This window comes from Molossus molossus, unplaced genomic scaffold (assembly GCF_014108415.1).
Source record: "Molossus molossus isolate mMolMol1 unplaced genomic scaffold, mMolMol1.p scaffold_m16_p_46, whole genome shotgun sequence".
Classification (NCBI taxonomy): Eukaryota; Metazoa; Chordata; class Mammalia; order Chiroptera; family Molossidae; genus Molossus; species Molossus molossus.
The window spans coordinates 184,188-198,827 of NW_023425384.1; the positions used below are offsets into that span (position 1 = coordinate 184,188).

Here is a 14,640-nt window from a genome sequence, read left to right on the forward strand (position 1 = left end):
TGTCTACAGGGGAAGGGCCTGGGCTCCTGGCTCAGCAGAGAGACTGTCCAGTTCCGGGAGACAGCTGACAAAGGGAGAGGCTGCGGCCTGGTTCCCTGCTCCCACATTTTTGTGTTCGTGTTCTATTTGTATGAGCTTGAAAATAAGGGGAGGCATTTTTCTCTTTTATCCAGCCTGACCTGAGCCCAGAGTCCTACCTAACACAGACATGATCTCCTGTGCTGTTTCGCCCCAGTTCGTATTTTGCATTTCTCTTCCTCTTTCTCTCCCATTCTCTAGAGAAAGAAATTGGGTGTGATGTATGTGGTTGCTTCTCGACAGTGGTGACAAACGATTCTCCCCATTACCTGACACAATTACCTTCATTTGCTATTTTGGTGACTTTAAATTTGAAATGAACTGTTCATTTAAATTCATGTTCCTCTTTCTACACCTTCCTACCACCAGAAACATAAGCTAACTTGGAGAAGTTAGAAAAATATTCTGAGATACTAGACAAGAAATTAAAACATATTTTTAGAGAACGCTTTGTGTTGAGCTAGTTTAATTGAAGGGATTGTACTAGGCTAAGAACACTGCCAGCTCAAAACACGTAACTACAAAATTTCTGTGGGGATTGTCGTCCCAAACCACAGGAAGCCGCCACGTGGGGAAGGTAAGAAGGAAGAATGTAAGAAATGACAGAAACAGGTGGAATTTAGGGTGTCCACAGCAAACTCACGATCTCACTCAGAGAATCCATTTGGGAACCGAGGAACTAATGGTTCTGGGTTCTAATCAGCAATCACTCCTTTGATATGAAGTCTGAATAATGGATTCACCTACGTACTGATTAGTGTGTATTACAGGACACCATTCTCCTACGATGTTTTGTCTATCACTTCTCCCTGGGAACGTGAACGTTCTGCTAATTTGTTCATTGAAGTCATTGTTCCTAGGAAATAGCCACTTAAATTATAATATTATGAACTTCAGAAAGGTTTTCTAGAACTAACCCAACTTGGTTCTGATGTTGTTTTTGGGGTTTTTTGTTGTTGTTTTTTTATCTGTGCTAGATTCTATTTGCAATATTTTTAGCACTTTTACATCAATATTAATAAGTAAATCCATCTCTAACTTTTTTGTTCATTGTCATAGTTTAACATCAATATTATACTTACTTTATTAAAATAATGCTTTTTATGCTGTTGAGCCATTTAATTTGAATTGGAATTATCTTTTTTTCTCTTTAAAGACCTTATTACATTCCCTAAATATCTGGAGATAATGCTTTACAATTTTTTCTATTTGTTCTATGAATATTATTGTATATAGATATTCTACCTCTGTATGGGTGGCATATGTATTATAGTTTTCAAAAGAATTATTCATTTAATCCATAAAATTGAACAAAGCAGTCTCTTCTGATTTTTCTTCTTTTTCTATATTAATTTTGTCTTTGCCATTTCTTATTTTCTTTACTTGCAACATCTCTACTTTTTTCATGATGAAGTTTATCTTACTGAAAAAAAAAATAAAGTTTCTGAATTTATGCCTCCTACTGTTCTTTAATTTTCTAACTCTTCGATTTTTGCTTTTATCTGTATTACCTGCTCCTGCTCTCATTTGATTGATTTTGTTGTTCTTTTCACTTAATTCATTTGGTTCATTCTTTTCTTTTGCTGATATAAGTAAGGCCATAAATTCTCCTCTGTGTACTGCTTTACCCATATCCCAAACAATTTGAAATGTGATTTTTAATTGTCATTTTTCTAGAAAATTTTTAGGTTTTTTTTAACCTCTGACCCAACACAGAGACCATTTCTTTAAGTTTCTATGTGAAAGAGCACTTACCTTGTTTTGTTTCTTGCAGAAGAGCATTTCTTGCTTCTGATTTTCTTATCATTATCTAGCTTGTTCCATTAAAGTCATTCCTACTTTTGGGAACTTATTGAGATTTTTTGTGTGCCACAATATATGGTCTATTTTCATTATGTTTTGGTGGAACTTGAAAAGTTGTGTTCTCTATTTTCAATAAAGAAACTTTAATATAGCCCTGGCCAGTTTCGCTCAGCGGTTAGAGCATGGCCCGAGGACCAAAGAGTCGCAGGTTCAATTTGGGTCAAGGGCACGTACCTCGATTGTGATTCATCCCCAGCCCTGGTCGGAGTCATGCCGTAGGCAACCAGTCCATGTGTCTCTCACGTCAATGTTTCTCTCTCTCTCTCTCATTCCCTCTCTCTCCCTCCCTTTCACTCTACCGAAAGATAAATGGAAAAATGTCAAGCGAGGATTAAAAAAATAAAAAGAAACTTTAATATATATTTATCAGATCTAATTATTTATTATGTTAGTAACATCTTCTACATTCAGACTTATTTTTTGTCTACTTAATCAGTCTACTCCTGAGAAAAGTGAAGCAGAGTCACCTATGAGTGCCTTTGTGAATATTTCCTTGTAGCCACCTACTTTCTGTTTATGAGAGCTCCTTCTGTGCTATTTGGAACTTACATATCTCAGATCATTATCAATTTCACATTTCACATCAGAAAGTACCTTCTTTGTATTACTCAATTTTTGTTTTGAATTTTGATGTGCTTATACTAACACTGTGACCTCAGCTTCCTCTCTGTTTGCCTTCTTACGCTGCCTTTCCCCGTGGTGCTGTTTGTTCACTAAGGAGCAACCGTTCCTGAGTCACTTTGTTTTAGGTTTGTGTTCTGTATATGGCACACAGCAGAGTTTTTCTTTCAAGCTAATCTAAAAATATTTATTTTTATTTTATTTTATAGATTAATTAAGCACATTTAGTTATTATGTAGCAAACAGGTTGTGTAAATTAGAGATTGTTGTTTTCTGTTAAATATGTTTTTTACATGAGTGTTTCTTTTGAAAAATCAGTGTGTCGTTTTTGTGGGTTTTTTTTTTTTTATCCTCACCCGAGGACATTTTTCCATTTTTTGTTCAGGTACAGTGGGAGGGAGAGAGAGGAACAGAGAGAGAGAAACATCGATGTGAGTGGCTGCCACCCACACGACCAACCAGGGCCGGGGACAAACTGCAACCGAGGTACATGCCCTTAGCGGGAACCGAACCCGGGTCTCTCCAGACCACAGGCCGACGCTCTAACCACTGAGCCAAACCGGCCAGGGCTTGTGTTTTTTTTAAACTGAAGTTTTTTAGGTACTTAGGAAGGTATATGTTTTGGGACTGTCTTGATAATTTTATTTTCATATAATAGAATTAGTTCCCTCTTTTGAGAGGTGGTTTCTTATTAGTTTTCTACTATGAACATTATAAAACTAACTTATATCCTCTCTCTTCCTCTTCCATTTTATTTGTGCTTATCTCCGCACTCCTGAGCATGTTCTAATACAACTACTAATACCCAGGCGGGTCAGTACCGGTTTCTAAATCTCCATCTCCTCATTCCTACAGCTGAGGTTAGTAAGGCCTGCAAAGTAGAATTGTCTTGAAGATAAAATAAGAATATATATCAGGCACTCCGCATAGCAGTAGCACACAGGAAGGACTCAATAAATGATTATTGTTACTGAATTATTATAATTCAGGAGTCCTTAGAACTGTTGAAAACCCAGGATTTCCTAGAACCACTAGATGGCATTGGACTCAAATAAATGGGTGCTCCTTTCACCTGAGCACCAAGCAGGGAGATGTTTGTTCTGCTTATTCCCAGCCCTTCCCCCACATCTGACAACCCAACTTCCTCCTCTCCGTTCCCCACGGCGTGGGAGGCTGCCCCCCCTGGCTGGGACGCGGACTGGAAATTCGATGTTGGGCAGGACAGATGAGATGGGGGTTGTTTTGGGGTCCAAAGAAAAGAGAGTTTCCTAAGGTTCCCCTTTTCTATTCCTATCTTCCTTTTTAAAGAGTGAACCATGACTGAGTGGGGAAGATTCTGAAGGTCAGCGACAAGAAGGGAACATCAAATGGTGCTGAGGGGTAGGAGGCGTGAGTGGGAAGAACCGCAACTCCGGGACAAACAGAACTACGAATAGCTGTGGTGACCAGACCACACCCCTAGGGTTTGTCTGTCCAGGCTGACTACCCTGACTGTCAGGGAACATTCTTCTGTGTCCCTGACATAAGGGTCACCTGGGAGTTTCCCTGAGATAACACATTCTGGGGACACCTTAAGGTCCTAGGTCTGCTGCACCTTCCTGTACTCCCCGCCCAGCTCCACACCCCCCACCCCCAGATCTACTGCTGAGGAGCTTGTGGCTTAGGGCCACTTTCCTTTCTGGTTTCAAGTAGCATGAGTCTACGTGTGCGGTTGTACTGAGGACATCACAGGATTTGAAAGGCCATCTTCTTCCCTGAGGGCTGTAGCTTCCATAAGGTTGGGAGACGCAGGAGCTGTAATCCCCGCTGCACACCTGCAGGGGGGACGCTTGGTGAGCAGGGGAGGACTCGGCAGTCCTGTCTCTCCAGAGGCACGTTCACCCTCGCGACACTGCAGACAGAGCTGGGGGGCCGCGGGCAGGAGCAGGATGGAGCAGGATGCGCGAAGGCTTCTCTCCCATCTGCTGCCTGAGTTTCCAGGCAGAACAGGATCCCACAGCAGACGCTTTGGCTAGTTCACCGACATCACTGGAAAGTACCTGCTATTTCTGGGAATGTAAAAGCTACTGTTTCCTAGAATAGGAACCTTCAAAGGCAAGTCCCTCCCAGCAACCAGAAGTGTGTGCGGCTTTGCATTCTCATCGGTAGGTCCATGTACAGAGGATTGAGAACGGGGACAGTGGGAGAAAGAGACGTATTCATTTATCCAACAGACGTTCAGTGCTCTCTCCTGTGTCTGGAGCCCTGTGCCAGGCGGTGCTACAGAGCCGAGTATGACATGTGGCCTAACGTGGACTCAGTCAGGGCTGATCCAGGCGCCAGCTCCACCACTGTGTAGGCCTGGGAAAGTGATTTCATCTCTTTGAGACTGTTTCCTCTACTGCAGAATGGGGGTGATAATAACCAACCTCCTGGAGTGAGAATAAGGACTCAAAATGATAATACACGAAAAACACTTAGCATAGTTCTTACACTAAATGCTATAAACAGTAGCTGCTATCAAATTTTTATTAACACTGCTAATTATGGAACTGTGCTCTGCCCCTCCATACCCTAGCTCCCCAAATATCAGACACTGGTGGAATGGGGAAGGATACAGAAAGGCAGCCTCAGGGATATTTATGTCCATTTGGCTAATATTTATCTCAAAGAACAGATAAAAGATTAATAGGCTAGCCAGCAAAATAGTAACCGTGGTTACCTCTGGGAAGTGAAACAAAGGTTAGACTTACTTCTCTGTATGAATGTGCGCTATTTATATGATAAGCAAAAATATTTTAAAATATATTTATTATGCACAGTACACTACTCAGCACCAGGCACCGCTCTGCTCATCAAGGGAGGAAGGTCCCTGGACACAGGCCGCAGCCCCCTCTCCGCAGACAGAGGCAGGCGAGGTGCAACCTCCACCTGGAACCTCCGCCGGAACAGCCAACCCGCAGAGGCGGCCCCAGGGAGGCTCCAGGCGGAGCTGCCTGCAGTGAAGGCGGCCCTGAGGAGGGCGGGCCGGGCCTCAGTCCTCCAGCTGCTGCACCAGGCGGGAATAGAGGTCCTGCCCCTCCAGGAGCTGGGCTCGCTCCACCAGCTGTCCCTGCCTGAGCACCAGGACCTGGTCAGCGTCCCGAACCGTCTGCAGCCTGTGGGCGATCACCAGCACCGTGAGGTCCCCGCGGGATCGCCAGTCCTGCAGCTGAAGGGTGAAGGGGAGGGTCGCAAGCCTCAGGAAGAGAAGGGGATGCACACCACACCCCCACCTGCCCGCCTCTTCCAGTTTCGGGTACAGGCAGGACAGGGGAGGAGAAAGGGCTGTGCTGCCTTCTCTCAGCGGCACCCTGGCAGCTAGCGGGGGGGGGGGGGCAGGTATCTGGGGGGGGCTGTCTCCACACCACATCCTCCATTCCATACCCCCACCCCCACCCCGGGCTGCGAAGATGCAGATACTCTTTCCACTAGGGGGCCACTAACCCCCCACTGCCGGATTCTGCACAGCTGGTCCTTCGAACATGATAGGCCAAGTCCCACTGTCCCCTGGCCCCGCTCACCGCCTGCTCACACTGGACGTCCAGGGAACTGGTGGCTTCGTCCAGGATGAGGACACGTGGGTCCCGCACAAGGGCCCGGGCAATGGCCAGACGCTGTTTCTGCCCCACAGCCAACAGGTTCCCTTTCTCCCCTACATCTGAGGAAACGAGAAACACCCCTTTTCAGACACAAGTGACCACGACAACACCCTCCCACAAGCAGAGACAAGGGCACAGCCAGGAGGGCCCTGGGCAAGGCGGAGCGGGGTGTGCACCTGCCAGCTGCCCCCTGCAGCTCCTGGGGCTGGGGAGGGGCAGGGAGGACGAGGGGACAGTGGACGCGGAGTCACAGGGACACCGCCCGAGAGTAAGCCCGTTTGTCTGGACGGAAGGCACCTGTAGACAGGCCGTGCTCCATGGCTTCTATGAACTCCTCCGCTCCGGCAGCCTGGGCCGCGGCCACCACCTTGTGCTCGCTGCAGCTCTCCAGCCCGTAGGTGATGTTGTACCTCACGGACCCCGAGAACAGCACAGGCTCCTGCCCAACCAAAGCCACCTGTGCAGGGGGGACAGGAGCAGAGGACGGTGTGGAAAGCCCCTCGGTGGGTCCTTCTTGCCTCCTCGCCCACCTCCCTCAGAACGGCCACTGAGTGTCTCCGCACAGATCTTCGGAGCTGTCTGCTGTCGCCCCCCATCCCCTGCCCTTCCTCCTCCTCACACACCTGTCGGTGCAGGTAGCGGTGCTCATACTGGGGAAGGGGCTTCCCGTCCAGCAGCAGCTTCCCCCCGGTGGGCTGGTACAGATTCTGCAGCAGGGCAGCCACTGTGCTCTTCCCAGACCCATTGGGCCCCACCAGCGCTGTCATCTGACCAGGACGCAGGGTGAACGTCAGCCCCTGAAACGCCAGGAAAGAGTAAGGGGCCTGTCTCTCCTCCCGCAGGGCCCCTTTCTCCCTCTGTGGAGGTGAGGTCAGCTCTTCAGAGCCAACGGATCTACAGGCTGAGGCCTGGCTGCACCGAAGTGGGGGACGGGTCCACTCAGGCACCTTGAGCACCGGCTGGTCGGGGCGGTTGGGGTACGCGAAGGAGACGTCCTGGAATTCCACCAGCCCCTGAAGACAGGGTGGCTCCAGGGTCCCCGCCGGGGGCAGGCTTGGCTGCCGGTCCAGGTAGCTGAAAACCTTCTCGGCCGCCCCCACATTGCTCAGCATGTCTCCATACATGTACACCAGGGTCTGCAAAACACAGCAGGTCCGCGAGTCACACCCAGCTCGCCAACTGCTCATGCCCCTGCCACCACCAGCCACGCTCCCTCATCCAGAGGAGCGTCTGTCTTTAAATGTGTGACTTAGATGGAATTTCAGCAGCACCAATACCCTCCTGTTCCAACTGCACTGTAAAGATGGAGCCATCCACACCCTCCCCCACAGCGTGGCTCTGTCCCCGCCCTTCCCAGTTACTGTTCTGCTGCCAGCACAGGACTGTCCTGCTTAGAAGGGGCGCCCGGAGAGGCAGGCACGACAGCCCCAGGCACCTCCCGCAGTTCTCCACACACAAAAGATGTTTAACCAGTGTCTAGGGACATTATAAAATAAAGTCCAAGGTGAGGTAAATTGCTGAAACCCGGTAAATACATGGAAAATGCCAAATGCTCATTCTGTCCTTTCTAGTCAGACTGCACGGCCAGGTGCCCGGTGGTCCACGAGGGGACGTCTGTCCAGCTAACAGGTGAAGGGAAGGGAGGACGTTGCTGTCTGCCACCCCAGGAAGCTCGTGGATCTAGGTACTGAGCACTCAGGCCGATGCCACCACAGATGTATCTGAGACAGGGCAACGTGATACATACACGTATCACACGTATGAGACAGTGCAAATGTGACCACTGACTGCACGGGAATCAGTGTGCATTTTACAGGTGTGGTAACGGCTTTGTGGTTATGTGTTTAAGGTTTATATTTTAGAAATACAATGAAAATATTTACAGATAAAATTATGTCATGGATTTTCTTCAAAATAATGTGGGTGGGGCAAGAGGGTGAGGGTGCAGATGGAACGAGACTGGGCGTGAGTGTTGTTACGTGGTGATGGGTACATGCAGGTTCCGTACAGTGTGTCTTTTTGGGGGACTGTTTTAAATTCTTCATAACACAGTGGGCTGGGATTTTGTCGTCTTGTATTTTTAAGGGCAACCAGTGAAGGCCAAGGCCCAGAGGCCAGAGAGAAAGACAGAGGGACAGAGAGCAGCGCAGCTCCGCCTCACCTGCACGTAGTGGCCCACGTCCTCCTGGAAGAGCAGGAAGGACAGCAGCCCGCCCCGAGTGAGGTCCCCGGCCAGGATCTGCTGCAGCCCACAGCTCAGCATCAGCACCTGCATCCCCAAGTGCAGCGTCTGGAAGGGAGGAGAAGGCGGGGCTGAGAAGGACCCGGTCCCTCCCTCCCTGTCCCAACCACACTGAGTAGCGGGGATCCCAAAACTCCTAAAGGTTTCCCATGGCTTTCCGGGGCCCTTCCCCTTGCCACGCGGCCTTCTCGCCCTCCGGGCCCTTCCCCTCGCCCCGCGGCCTTCTCGCACTCCGGGCCCTTCCCCTCGCCCCGCGGCCCTCTCGCCCTGCGGACCCTTCCCCTCGCCCCGCGGCCTTCTCGCCCTGCGGACCCTTCCCCTCGCCACGCGGCCTTCTCGCCCTGCGGACCCTTCCCCTCGCCACGCGGCCCTCTCGCCCTGCAGGCCCTTCCCCTCGCCCCGCGGCCTTCTCGCACTCCGGGCCCTTCCCCTCGCCCCGCGGCCTTCTCGCCCTGCGGACCCTTCCCCTCGCCACGCGGCCTTCTCGCCCTCCGGGCCCTTCCCCTCGCCCCGCGGCCTTCTCGCCCTCCGGACCCTTCCCCTCGCCCCGCAGCCTTCTCGCCCTGTGGACCCTTCCCCTCGCCACGCAGCCTTCTCGCCCTGTGGACCCTTCCCCTCGCCCCGCGGCCTTCTCGCCCTGCGGTCCCTTCCCCTCGCCCCGCGGCCTTCTCGCCCTGCGGGCCCTTCCCCTCGCCACGCGGCCTTCTCGCCCTCCGGGCCCTTCCCCTCGCCCCGCGGCCTTCTCGCCCTCCGGACCCTTCCCCTCGCCACGCGGCCTTCTCGCCCTCCGGGCCCTTCCCCTCGCCACGCGGCCTTCTCGCCCTCCGGGCCCTTCCCCTCGCCCCGCGGCCTTCTCGCCCTGCGGACCCTTCCCCTCGCCCCGCGGCCTTCTCGCCCTCCGGGCCCTTCCCCTCGCCCCGCGGCCTTCTCGCCCTCCGGACCCTTCCCCTCGCCCCGCAGCCTTCTCGCCCTGTGGACCCTTCCCCTCGCCCCGCGGCCTTCTCGCCCTGCGGACCCTTCCCCTCGCCCCGCGGCCTTCTCGCCCTGCGGGCCCTTCCCCTCGCCCCGCGGCCTTCTCGCCCTGCGGACCCTTCCCCTCGCCCCGCGGCCTTCTCGCCCTGCGGACCCTTCCCCTCGCCGCGCGGCCCTCTCGTCCTCCGGGCCCTTCCCCTCACCACGCGGCCTTCTCGCCCTGCGGGCCCTTCCCCTCGCCGCGCGGCCCTCTCGTCCTCCGGGCCCTTCCCCTCGCCACGCGGCCTTCTCGCCCTGCGGACCCTTCCCCTCGCCCCGCGGCCTTCTCGCCCTGCGGGCCCTTCCCCTCGCCCCGCGGCCTTCTCGCCCTGCGGACCCTTCCCCTCGCCACGCGGCCTTCTCGCCCTGCGGGCCCTTCCCCTCGCCCCGCGGCCTTCTCGCCCTGCGGACCCTTCCCCTCGCCCCGCGGCCTTCTCGCCCTGCGGACCCTTCCCCTCGCCCCGCGGCCTTCTCGCCCTCCGGGCCCTTCCCCTCGCCCCGCGGCCTTCTCGCCCTCCGGACCCTTCCCCTCGCCCCGCAGCCTTCTCGCCCTGTGGACCCTTCCCCTCGCCACGCGGCCTTCTCGCCCTGCGGGCCCTTCCCCTCGCCACGCGGCCTTCTCGCCCTCCGGGCCCTTCCCCTCGCCCCGCGGCCTTCTCGCCCTGCGGACCCTTCCCCTCGCCCCGCGGCCTTCTCGCCCTGCAGACCCTTCCCCTCGCCACGCGGCCTTCTCGCCCTGCGGGCCCTTCCCCTCGCCACGCGGCCCTCTCGCCCTGCGGACCCTTCCCCTCGCCACGCGGCCCTCTTGCCCTGCGGACCCTTCCCCTCGCCCCGCAGCCTTCTCGCCCTGCGGACCCTTCCCCTCGCCCGGCAGCCTTCTCACCCTCCGGAAGAGCAGGTACAGAGCCCGTTCCAGGTCCCGTCGCCACCACAGCTTCCGGCACCGTTCAAGGGCCTCCTCGTAGCGAAGGGCCTCTTGCTCCTCAGCCCCAAAGCTGCGCACGGTCTGCAGCCCTCCGACTGCCTCCCGCACCACCTGCCCGGCCTGCGCCACCGCATCCTGGATCTCCAGCAGCACCGCCTGGAGGGAGGCAGGGCACGGTCCACTGGGCCGAAGACAGCAGACCCCTCCCTTTCCAGCCCTGGATGCTCCCCAGTCTACCAGGGAGCAACTGTCATCTTTCCCGCTCCCTACGCTCATTTCCAGAAGGAAGAAGAGAAGGAACAAATGATCATGAGCTCTCGGTGCCAGTTAACGTGAGAGAAACACTCTTTTCTTCCCTTCACTTATGCTCATCCCCACCACCCCGTGTCTGAACAAGAGGGAAGGGGTCGTTTCCCAAGGAGTCACAGCTCTTTAACAGGGGATGTGACTTACAATGGATCAAAGACCTAAACCTCAGCGCCAAGACGATAGAACTCTTAGAGAAAACACAGAGGGGAAGCTTCAGGACGCTCAATTTAGCAGTGGCTTCTTGGATATGACACCAAAAGCACAGGTAACAGAATAAAAATAGATAAACTGGACTTCAGCAAATTAAAAACATGTGTGCCCCAAAGGACTGCATCAATAGAATGCAAAGGAAACCCACAGAATGGGAGAGAACATTTGCTCATCTCTGATACAGGGAGTGGACACAGGACATACAGAGAACTCCTACAGCTCGACAATTTAAAAACAACCCAATTTAAAAACTTTAATAGACATCTCTCCAAAAAATATATTTAAAAAATCACCAATAAGCACATGAAAAGATGCTCAACATCACTAATCACAGGGAAATGCAATCAAAACCATAATGAGCTACTGCCTCACAATCATTAGGATGGTTATTATTTTTAAGATGATAGATAGATAGATAAGACGATAGATAGAAGATAGTAGATAGTAGATAGATAGATAGATAGATAATAGATAGATAGATGATAGATAGATAGAACATAGATATCGATATATGAATATTATTTAGCCATTAAAAAGGCAACCCTGCCTTTTAAGACAACATGGACCTTGATGGCATTATGCTAAGTGAGATAAGTCAGATCAAGAAAAAAACTGTATGAGTTCAGTTATAAGTAGAATCTAAAAATAAAGCCACCAAATTCAAAGGAAAAGAGATCAGATCTGTGGTTACCAGAGGTGGGTGTGGAGGGCAGGAAAATTGGATGAAGGCGGTCAAAAGGTACAAGCTTCCAGTTATAAGATAAATAACACAGAAGATAACAAGTGTCGGAGACGGATGTGGAGAAAGTGAACCCCCGTCATTGCTGGTGGGGATGTGAAATGGTGCAGCCACTGTGGAAAGCAGCACGGGGGCTCGTCAAACATTAACAATAAAGTCACACAATCTAGCTATCCTACTTCTGGGTATATGCCCAAAATACCTGAAAGCAGGGGTGCAAACAGATACGTGTACTTTATGTGCATAGCAACAGTATTCGCAATAGCCAAGAGGTGGAAGCAACCCAGTGTCCTTCGACAGATGACTGGATAAGCAAAATATGCTGACTGCTTTGATGGAATATTATTCAGCCTTAAAAGGAGAAAACTTCTGACCTGTGCTACCACATGGATGAACCCTGAGAACACAAATGAATACGCCAGTCACAAAAAGACAACTACTTTCATAGACAGAGAGTAGCATGGTGGTTGCCAGGGGCTGGGGGAGGGGAGGAATGGAGAGCTACTGTGCAAAGGGAGCCGAGTTTCAGTTTGCGAAGATGAAGAGTTCCGTAGGTAGATGGTGGTGCAGGTTGTGAGACAGGCCACTAAGCCAGGACAAGTGGAACAGGGAAACTGAGACAATTTACAGCAGATACAGAAGGTCCCCTCCCTATAGATAACATGGAGGCCTCAGCTGTATTTCAGCTCCAGGCCCAGAAAGACAACAAAACCAGGTGGGTGATGCCAAGACCAGCTGCAGTGACTAGCAGCCCCTCTCTGACAGACCAATCAGTGGAGACCACGACCCTGAAGGACACACCTAGAGAACTGATGAATATTCTGCTGAAACCTCCCCTGAGACCTCCACTAAGATTCCTGCCTGCAAGAGGGAGATAAAACCTCAAGACAGGACCCAGCCCATGCTCTCCCTCTGGGGAGCAGCCCCACCCCCTTCCCTTCCCCTCTTCTTCCCCCACTTCTTCCCCCAAAGGCACCCGTCTCCTAAACTCTAAAGACTTGCAACCAGGGAGCAGTGGGCGCGGCAGCTGGTCCCAGGCTAATCCCCTGACCCTGTCCCCAAGGCCCTTTCTCCTCTGACTTCCTGGAGCGCTAAGGCAGCCCAGCCGGGCTCTCCTGTTGCTTCTATGCTAAGCCCTCTCGTTTCACTGTCCCAGCTTTAATAAACCTTCCCTCATAGTCACCTGGATTCATGTTGTGAAACTTTCCCTGCATGAAGTCAAGAACCCACACAGTCCCGGTGGGCCCTAGGTGTCCCGCTCAGGGTCAGGTTCCCTTTCCGGTAACAGTCATGCAACAATGTGAATATCTTTAATGCCACTGAAATGGCACATTTAAAACTGGTTTAAAATGGTAAATTTTTGCATTATAACTATTTTACCACATTTGTTTTTTAAAGACAGAGAAGGTGGAGCTAACATTCAGACTCAGGTCTTCCTGACTGACTGCACGTTCTACTTTCTCTACACTCCTGCTGATTCCAAAGGGGGAACTCGACCTAAAGCCCTCTCGGATGGCATTTTTAATCTTTTGTGAGCAAGGTGTGTGCAGACTCCTTTGAGAATCTGATGACATCCTCTCTGCAGAAAAATGTGCCCACCCTCCCTCCTTCTCTCTCTCTCTCTCTCTCTCACACACACACACACACACACACAGCTGCATATAGTCCCATGGGTCATGGACCTTCCGAAGCCTGTCGGAACTGCTGCTCTAGGGCTGACAAGAGAAGGCCTCTAGGACTGATTCTTCCCTGGGGATGCCCAACAGCCACACATACCTGGTGGCGGACACTGTACACCTTTTCAGCCGCTATTGTGAGAGGCACCTCGAGCAGGGACAGGAAGGTGAGTCGAGGCGATAGGTTGAGCATGAAGCTGTACAGCCCCACCACCTTCACCAGGCTCCGCAGGAGCACGTTGGCATTGAAAGGAAGCCAGGAACTCATCAGTTTGGTGTCTGAGTTCAACCTCGAATTCAGCTCCCCTGGGCAGAACAGAGCAGATGAGGAAGTCGTATGCAATGTAGACCCCAGAAACTCCCTCCTGACTTCCCCTCTGACACAGCCCCTCCTCTGAGCTGCCTCCTTCACTGCAGAAAGCCAGGTGCAGGCCAGGGGACAGGCTGTGTGCAGGTGGAGGGAACCCCACACCTGGACTCCAGGCCTCACCTGTCTTAGTCTCCTGGAAGAAGCCGAGGTCCTGGCGCAGAAGGGAGGAGAAGAGCTGTTCCCGGATCCGCAGGTTGATTCTGGACATGGTGAGGACGAAGCAGCCTCCCCGGCAGCCTGCGGACAGCGAGCTTGGGAGGAGACCGGAGGATGAAGGACAGAGACAGAGGGAGGGAATGAGTGAGGGAAACAAAGAAGTAAGTACAGAATAAGAAAAAATGCACAGTTGGGGGAAGTATACCGTGAGAGGCAGGAGAGAAACAAGAGAGGGACAGTGGCAAGAGGGGCAGAAATAAACAGAGGAGGAAGTGGGGGGATCGTGAGCTATACGAGAACAGAACCCTAACCAGTATTTATGGAGTCACTCTGTGCTAGACACAAGGGAGAAATACAATAGAAGTGAAAAGAATATCATAATAGAAATAGGCTGTGGCTGACCCAGCCTCTCTAGAGATATCCCTCCAGGCTTCCCCTGGGTCTTGGTCTCTTTTCTCCCCCTCCCTAAAGTCCTTCCAGTCCCGGATACTTCGCTACGGACCGCAGCAATGAACTCCTTGCCTTCCCACGCTTCCGGAGCCCCAATCATGTTCCCTGGAGCTGGACAACCTCCTCTCAGACAAACCAGCTTTTTACAATAAAACATGAAGGAAAAATGTGAAAGCACGGAAGTGGGTATTTTACAAAGTATGGGTTTCTCGTTCAAATCTAGTTACCATGTTTAGAAGGCTGTTGGGATATGGACGAGCATAAAGAACTGAGGGTTTGGACTTTGGTGGTCACAGCAAGAACGAAGAGGAAGGAGCCACAGGAGACACACTGTGAAAGTGGAAAGTGACAGGGCTAGTTTTTGAACATG

At 52.1% G+C, this 14,640-nt stretch overlaps 1 protein-coding gene across 1 annotated transcript; it reads right to left on the reverse strand.

Annotated features, from left to right (window-relative positions):
* Positions 1-5,049: 5,049 nt before the first annotated feature.
* LOC118616803 (antigen peptide transporter 2-like) lies at positions 5,050-14,139 on the reverse strand (the record flags this gene model as incomplete). Its single annotated transcript, XM_036242238.1, has 9 exons — positions 5,050-5,752; positions 6,105-6,241; positions 6,480-6,639; positions 6,806-6,979; positions 7,130-7,318; positions 8,344-8,472; positions 10,319-10,516; positions 13,395-13,600; positions 13,785-14,139. Coding segments are annotated over 9 exons (1,725 nt in total), but the record flags the coding sequence as incomplete, so codon positions are not given.
* Positions 14,140-14,640: the final 501 nt, after the last annotated feature.